This window comes from Phragmites australis, chromosome 10, assembly GCF_958298935.1.
Source record: "Phragmites australis chromosome 10, lpPhrAust1.1, whole genome shotgun sequence".
NCBI classification, from domain to species: Eukaryota; Viridiplantae; Streptophyta; class Magnoliopsida; order Poales; family Poaceae; genus Phragmites; species Phragmites australis.
The window spans coordinates 4,559,006-4,567,567 of NC_084930.1; the positions used below are offsets into that span (position 1 = coordinate 4,559,006).

The window sequence follows — 8,562 nt, forward strand, 5'->3', positions numbered from 1 at the left end:
TAAAATAAAACATAGCGAATCTCATTTCTTGACTAGAATGTTTTTTACATTTTAATCTTTATTACTATAAAAAAAACATGAGTTATTTTTCACGTTACCTCTCCTCGTACTATCCTCTTATCTAATAAAAAACCTTAAAATTCAATAATTTACTTATTTTTCTATCCACTCTCGTTCTCCAGTCTCATCATCTCGTTAAAAGCTATGGATATATGACCAGTTTTACTAATAAAAATAAATTAAGAAATTAGTAAGGAAATTAGCGGATAATTTTCTTCTTCTCTTTCAGATCTCATCTAAAATTAAACTACATTATCACTCCTAACGTATTCGTTCGATATCGCTTCTATAACACATCCACATCTCCATAGAACTTCATACGAACACTTAGCTAGTAACCAATAGAAATATTAGATTATAGTTCATCGCAAGACTCGTCCAGCCAGTCGGTAGATCCGTGTAATCTGTTGCGGTAGCAGTCCAGCCTTTGTAGGGTGCGGGCAAGTTGGGCCTCTTTAGGCCTCTCTTAATGCTCCACTTTGGTTTATGTCTTAGGTATTAATTAGGTACCTATTTAAGTAAAAATCTGATGTGACAAGTAATTTAAAGAAGAGAGAATAAATTTGTTTCTTCGGGAAGACATTAGCTCATTGAGAAATCTTAAACAATTATGAGACAATTAATTATTTTAGGAGATCTTAAAAAACTAGAAACATATATGTATGTATTGAAAGCTTATTTTCTTAATATTAATATCTTACTCACTCGCTCATCTTAGACACCAGCTAAGCTATAAGGCATTGAGAATGATATTAGTATTAAAAAGCTTGATTCTAATACAAAATAATTAATACGTAGTAATTGCAGGAATATCCACTTTGCATTTTGTTGGGTCTGGACAACGGGAATACGTCGTAGGTTGCTGCTTCCTATGGCGGGTGCAACTGGGCTCAGTGGCTTCATAGTTGGGCCTGAGGAGGCAAGGGAAATGCAACGGGAATAACTGGGTCGTTGGGCTCTCTCTTAAAAAAAAAGTGGGTCGTTGGGCAGCTGGACGGACCCAGTGTATTTCCTTTTCTTTTTCTCAATATGGTTTTTCCTCTCAACGAGATGCAAAAGGTGAAAATGAGATGCTATCCCCGACAAAAGAAAAAGAAGAAGAGGAGGAGATGCTATCCGTAGGCGTAGATCGACCTTCATATAAAAATTTATGTTGGACTGTTGTAAGCGTAATCGACCCACTTGTAAGCAATACTATATAAATAAAGTTGTAAGTATGCAACATAATTTGTAAGTAGTGTAACTGGTGAACATATAAAGTTAACTTATAAGCATATTCAAAATAGATTGGTACCTACACTCTCCAATCTTAAATATAAGTCTATTCATATTTGTCATGGGTTAAATCCTTTTAACTTTGACTATCATAACTTAAAAATCATATAGATTGACAATATAAGGATGATGTTATTAGATTTATCAAGAAAAATACATTCATAATATATAGCTCTTTCAAGATATCATATTAGATACCATATCGATATCCTAATAGATTTATATTTAGAATCAAAGAGAGCATGAGGCACTGACGGGTCATTTTGCCAAACACCTTGTATGCAATTACTAAGTAATACGGTATCCAACTTTTTTTAAACTTAGGCCGTCTCTAGTAGCACTGTATCGAGTGCTAAAGTACCTTCCATGCGGAGCATCGTCCAGCACACACGCAGCAGCGCACTGACACCGACACGTGGGCCCCCCAACACGGGCTGGATAACGGGCGCACCACCTGGGCCCGCAGAAGGCCGGAGGGGACCGCGGCACGGGTTGAGACCCTCGACGAGACCCGCGAGCGCCAGGTGGTGCCGCCAATGGGATGCAAGCTCTCGCTCCCGACTCCCAAGAGAATTTAAGAACGGAGAAGACAGAGAGAGGGGAGAGAGAAGGGCAAGAGACGTCTCCCCATTCTCCAATCCGTGCCCTAGCCGAGCCCTCCGACTCAAACTCCCCAAGCGCCGCCGTCTCTCTCGCCACCGCCGAGCCGTGGAGCTTTTGATGCGTCCTACTGCGAGTGAGTGTCTAAATTTCGGTTCTTGATTTGCATGATCCGGAGTCTGCTAGGACCCTCGCGGCCATCTTTGGAGATTTTTGCTGTGCGTGTGAGTTCTTGGTACGGAATTCGGGATGTGGGGACTGTGATCGCTGTAAAGCTGTGCCCGGTGCAAAATTGGTCAGGAAGAAAGAACCGACCTAGACGCAGTGGTAGCTTTTCTCTTGTTGTTGCAGCATATTTGAGTTGTGCCAAGCTGTTTGGAATACTTTCTTCCCCTGCTCGATCTAATTTTCTCAGCTGTTTGGTTGGACTGAGTAGTTTCTAGTTAGTACAGTTTTCTGCGTGGTGTTCTGGTGCATATATTACTTTCTACATTTGCTACTAAAAAGCACGTTTTCTTTTGTCTGAAGATGGTTTGACTACTAAAAATAGTGTTCTTCTGAAAGCTGTGTGTCCTTCAGTCCTTGGTCAAATTGGGTGGGGGGATCAGCTTGCAAACCTTCTCGTCAGGAAATTTTGATCCCTCCGGTAGTTAAATCGCTTGCTCTCTATTTTACTGCCGTTGCATTATTTGCTTATCTTTGGGTACCTACCTCAAACTACAATTTACCTTTTTTTTTGTTTACAAACATAAAAGGGTCACGACCCTACCAAAGAGCACAAAGAACAGAAACTTGCAATGTCAGATTCTCTTAAAAAGAAGCGTCTCTCCTCTGGTTTCTAAAAGTTAGAGAATACAGTTCACTGAAACAATTTGTCTTCCAAGTTGTCAGAAAGTTAGTGACATCTTTTTATTTTGAATTGTCCACTTTTGCCAACAGCTAAGTTGGCATGAAAATGCCATTTTTCGGAACTGGGTGTCGATTTCTTTTAGGTAAAAGCAGGGACCTGAGGTGCCCATTTCTGTGCTTATATGTGTGGTTTTGATGGTATTCTTGAGCTGTTCTGTCAAGAGTAAACCAGCCTATAACTTGTGTCATTGTTAATTGTTTGCATAAATAAATCAAAGAAAAGTTTTAAATCAAGAGTAAACCTAGTGGCTAGCGAGGTTTCATAGTCTCATTTCGACCATTATATTCTTAAGTTTCTACAATCCTAGGTTGAGCGGAAAGATTCGGTCCTAGGCAGAATCTTAATATGGATAAGGTTCTAGCAAAATAATTTATAGGATCATGATCACAATACGCACGACATCCTACCCAATTGTACTGATTCCAGTAATTGATTATGAATATCTGCTTAACATGTCATTCTATCATAAAATTTCACATTTGTTCATATAGAATTATTATTTGTGTAAGAAAACTGATATTGCATTTACAATATATTTTCTTAAGCACAATCTCCGAAAGTTTAATTTGAATCATACCTTTATAAATTGTATTACATATAATGTAGCCAATCTATGCATGGCAATAGGATAAGCAATTATCAATCTAATCAGGTGTCAAATGGCGAAATCAACTCTAACATCGTTATTGAGTATGTGGTGAGGAGATAAGGTGTACTATTTATATAATCATTTAAGATATTGTATTAGTGATTTGATCCTTCGGAGCAGTGCTGATTCTATCCAAGTTCCCGAATGTGACAGCCTTGATATCTACATCACTATCAAATGAGGATTCAAGATAGTTTAAATTTGTATAATTAAATTAGCTCTAAAGATCTATTGGGTAAGTAGCATTTACAAATTCTATTATACAAGAATTCAGTCAGCTAGGAGTTATGAAGATCTGTCCTAGCCTAATTGTCCCCTCACCAAGTAGACCCTCAGTCCAACCACACAATTCCTTCTTGGCTTTGTTTCACTTGAAGGTGGCTAGGGCTAGGCTAAAGAGGACAACGATCAATGGCTTTATGACCTACCACTAGCCCATCTTGGGAGGCGCTCCATTCCCTTTGCCCACATGATGCCTTAGCGCCTAAGTTTCACTGATACACAATACGCTGATACAGATATGGGTACGGGGACATGGCGATACGGCGATCGCCAAAAAACAACGATACGCCGATACGGCGAGCATACCAAACTAATAAGCATCTCCCCGTACCTGCTCAAACAGGCCACACGATTCTTCAGACACCGCAAGCGCAGGGATGCATACCACCTCACTAGAGAGCGGAGTACCTGCGTTGTGGCGCTCCAGGCTGATGACGGCGCGGATGGCGTCCAACGCAGCGGATGGTGGCGCTTCTCCGGCTGGTCGGATCCTTGGGCTCCCTGTATGCCGACGGATTTGGAACTTGGAGGCAGCGGTGGCACAAGCAAGGGGCGGCACACGGGTGCAGGAGATGAGGAATTGAGGAGAGAACGAGAGCGTGAGATGTTTTAGGGTTGACAATGGGCTGTGGGTTGACGTTGTTCGGCCTCACCTGGGCTTCGAAACGAGATGTTATGGCCCAAAGTATCGGAAGGAGGTATCAGCAAGTATTGATGACATATTGCGAATTATTATTTTTTGTTTTAGATCGTAATTTCCTGATACGCCCTGATACCTGTATTGCGCCGTATCGCGTCATATCGGTGTATCTCCTTAAATCTATGTTGGCCCCAATTGTTCAGTCTCACAACCCGACAAATATGGTTGGTTCACAGAAACCCAGGGCAGAAGTGCTTTCTTTCATCATGCTAAAACACCAAATGGATGACGACCTTGAAAGTCTGAAACCACCAATCGATGTGTTATTTTGCAACAAAAGAGGTAGTATGCCCCAATTAATGTTTCCTTGGCACCTATATATAAATACTTTATTCTTCCAGAAACTTCTAAAAAGTGCAAAAAGAGAAGGTGATAACGTAGCTTTCATTGCTTGCTGTATTAGTAGCACATCATGCTTATCCAACAGCTGTATCCTTCCTGTCGTAACGGTATATATATGCCCTCTCATTACCTGACGCCTGTGCAATTTGAACAAATAAGTTATCTGGTGTGTAAGGGATTTGTATTGCATTGGTGAGTACAAGGTTGTTACTTGTTACCCATATTTTCGTTACATGTCAATCTAGCTGTGCAATATTTTGGATTTCTAAGTCTATTCATTTGGTCTAATACAACTCTGAGATCTGATTCAGGATTTGCTTTTATTTGGATACAAATCTCAGCATGAATTTAGTTGTCATCTCCTTTCTAACTAAGAGTTCATACTTACGACCAACATTTGCTGGTGCTGCCACTTGGATGGAACTGGTTGTGGAATGCATCCTATTTTCCAGTGTTCCAAATTCCAGTCTGATAATTTTGTAATCTGGCAAAGAAGCTTTGTCAAGATTGTGATCATAGATAGGTCTATTTTCAAGGTGGCAGTGATCTGGGTGTAGGAACAGGATTGCGATCTTAACATCTGGATCACTATCAAATTTTTACCGCACTAGCAATATGGATCGAACACTTGATTTAGTAGTCTTGAAAATTGTGCCAAAGTCTCCAGGTCTAATTATATCCATGCAGGAGTAATTTATGATAGATTTTATATAAATATCTGTGAGTCAGATATTTCTACCAATTTTTACCAGATCCATATTTTTTTAATATGTGCCTGTGTTCATTTATGGAACATACTTTTAAATATAGATATAGTAGGAATATGTTTTGTCGCTACCTGATTGCATTTTATCCCTCTTCATCTGTTGTCTCTATCTGCTGGAGATATTTAAACGGGGCCTCCTTTGGATGGGTTGGAGTAGTGTTACTTGGACACGAACACAGGTGTTGGAATCCGACTCGGATTCGGGTGTCCGATTCGGTAAAGAAAATTTGGATACACGAAATACAACTCGGAATCCGACATGGGTGTTGGAATCCGACTCGGATTTGAGGTGTCCGATTTGGCAAAAAAAATTGGACACGGGTGCCCAGGTAAATGACACGCAGTTAGATAGGGATGGGGTTCTTTGGTGGCCTCTTTGCAAGCAGAAACATGATTGTTGATGTGCTTCATGTCTGATTAAGCAGACTTAGCGACTAGTAAGTGCTAGTACTAATGATAATCTAAGTAGTTTATATACTATAGCATAGATCTTGGGCTTTGAGATGACCAGGATAATTCTTTTTTTAGATGAAGGAAGTACAACTTCCAGCCTCCATACCAATAGGATGTCGCCAGGGATATATACAGCAACCAGGATAATTCTTGCTGAGCATAATTTAATTTCTACTATTCAAAAGTGATGCATTGCTCATTTTTACTTGATATGTAATCAGGAAGTTTTTCGCATTAGGCTATTGCACAAAGATTGTAAAATAAAGAATATTAAAAGGTTTTGCTGTTCTGCAATGACAGATGAAATGTGCCAAATTGGCTGCTATTGCTTTCTGACCAAACGTTTAGTTTCTTAGTTTTTCTCCTTGCATTCATGAACTACATGCTATTCTTGTTTTTAATATCCTGATACATACATGCATGCATAGTTTTTATACTTCAATAACTCAATCTATATCGCTTAACTGGGACTTCAGTTATGCAATTCTCTATACTAGTACTGTTTTTGATATTAGTGTCTGACCCACGATGATATCATTTTCATTCTAACTTTTAGGGAGGATCCTACTAAGGAAATTTATTTAAGGTTTGGAAATCAAATTAAATAGAACCGCAAAAAGCCGCGTTCACATACCCGAAAGATTGTTGTTCGTGTAGAGGAAGCAACCTTGTCTTATTAGTTTAATATAACATAGGATCCTAGGATGTATCAAATTTCCCTACTTGAAATTTGAACTGATAAATTCATCTGATTCTTTTTTGCAGTGCTGGAAAGATCATTGGATTTTAGGATAAGCAGAGCTGACATGGAACCGTCCTCTCAACCTCAGCCTGCAATGGGTGTTGCTGCTGGTGGATCACAAGTGTATCCTGCCTCTGCCTATCCGCCTGGAACAACAGTAGCTGCCGCTCCTGCAGTCGCACCTGCGGGTTTACAGCCAACGCAACCATTCCCGGCCAACCCGGCTCAAATGAGTGCTCAGCACCAGCTTGTCTACCAGCAAGCCCAGCAATTTCACCAACAGCTCCAGCAGCAGCAACAGCGGCAGCTCCAGCAGTTCTGGGCTGAACGCCTGGCTGATATTGAGCAGACCACTGACTTCAAGAACCACAGTTTGCCGCTTGCAAGGATAAAGAAGATCATGAAGGCTGATGAGGATGTCCGCATGATCTCAGCCGAAGCTCCCGTGGTGTTTGCGAAAGCTTGCGAGATATTCATACTGGAGCTGACACTGAGGTCATGGATGCACACTGAGGAGAACAAGCGACGGACCTTGCAGAAGAACGACATTGCTGCTGCTATCACTAGGACTGACATTTACGACTTCTTGGTGGACATTGTTCCCAGGGATGAGATGAAGGAGGAGGGAGTTGGGCTTCCTAGGGCTGGGTTACCACCCGTGGGAGCCCCGGCTGATGCTTATTCATATTACTACATGCAACAGCAGCCGGTGCCAGGTGCAGGAATGGTGTATGGTGCCCAGCAGGGTCATCCAGTGACGTATATGTGGCAGGAGCCTCCGGAACAGCAGGACCAGCCTCCTGAAGAGCAGCGATCCCTTCATGAAAGTGGCTGAGATATGGTGCCAGAAGCTTATCACCTGATTCAGAATTTGCATTTTAGGTCGTCCAAACTTCAGGTTTTCGTTAGCAAATATCGTTGGTTATCAATTGAAACAGGTGATTCTGATTAGTATCTAGGATCATGGTTAGTTTTTCTGCAGTGGTGTCTGTATAAGGGATGATTTTGGATTAAAATTACCATACCGTTCCTTTCCATTCCAAAAGTTGGCCTCTAGGAGGCATTTGATATGAAATGTTGGGTTTTAATGCTTCTATGGTCTGTTTGCTCTGCAGTTTATGCTGCTCTGGATTTTTCCACTGCTGTTGATTTGTTGCTCATAAGTTGTTGGTTAGTACTGAAGCATGATAAAACCTTTTTTGGACTTGTGTCTAGCTGAAGGCCGAGTTGATGTGACCTGTGACCATTACTCCAAACAAATTCAGACATTGCCACTGATTTTTCTCAAGAAGCTGGGTTCTTAGTTAACATGTTTGTGTTGAGAGATAATCGAACAGTAGTAGAGAGTGGAGTACGAGAGAATGAACTCTTCTGTTTATTTCATTGCACCCATGTTAGATTTATACATAATAAAGGGTATCTCTTTGGGGAGGTATATCTCTCAAATAGGTGTCTTTTTGGGAGACATTCCTCCTCAATGGACGTCCACTTGACCATTAGATTTATATCATAACAATCTTTCTCGATCAATTTAGTTATCTATATATAATGTAATACTTGTATTAATATTACCTTATTAAAAATTTTATATGAGAAACCTTAATATCTAAAACTTATAAAAAAAAAGTACAATATTTATGATCTGATCATCATTAATAGGAGTTTACCCTCCTAACTTTGCAACTCTTGAATGCATATTATATCAATTTCATGAATAGAATAAATATGTTGATATAGACTTTGTGAATAGAGATATAAGATTACCATATGATATTGTTTGTAA

General features: G+C 40.2%; 1 protein-coding gene across 3 annotated transcripts; it reads left to right on the forward strand.

The window, feature by feature from the left end:
• Window positions 1-1,828: 1,828 nt before the first annotated feature.
• LOC133883415 (nuclear transcription factor Y subunit C-4-like) lies at window positions 1,829-7,873 on the forward strand. Of its 3 annotated transcripts, none has more exons than XM_062322739.1 (2): window positions 1,829-2,071; window positions 6,803-7,873. In XM_062322739.1, the coding sequence occupies exons 1-2, from the start codon at window positions 2,056-2,058 to the stop codon at window positions 7,612-7,614; spliced, it is 828 nt and encodes a 275-aa protein (XP_062178723.1). In that variant the 5' UTR covers window positions 1,829-2,055; the 3' UTR covers window positions 7,615-7,873. The 3 variants fall into 3 exon arrangements, with proteins under 3 accessions (XP_062178723.1, XP_062178722.1, XP_062178724.1); XM_062322738.1 differs by lacking the exon at window positions 1,829-2,071 and adding an exon at window positions 2,079-2,262; XM_062322740.1 differs by lacking the exon at window positions 1,829-2,071 and adding an exon at window positions 2,303-2,581.
• Window positions 7,874-8,562: the final 689 nt, after the last annotated feature.

What these genes read in the sequence shown, in the direction of transcription:
- LOC133883415 (XM_062322738.1), top strand. Translation starts at nt 2,103, where the DNA reads ATGATCCGGAGTCTGCTAGGACCCTCGCGGCCATCTTTGGAGATTTTT. An exon ending in GAACCGACCTAGACGCAGTG is followed by an intron (nt 2,263 to 6,802) that starts GTAGCTTTTCTC and finishes TCTTTTTTGCAG; the next exon opens with TGCTGGAAAGATCATTGGAT.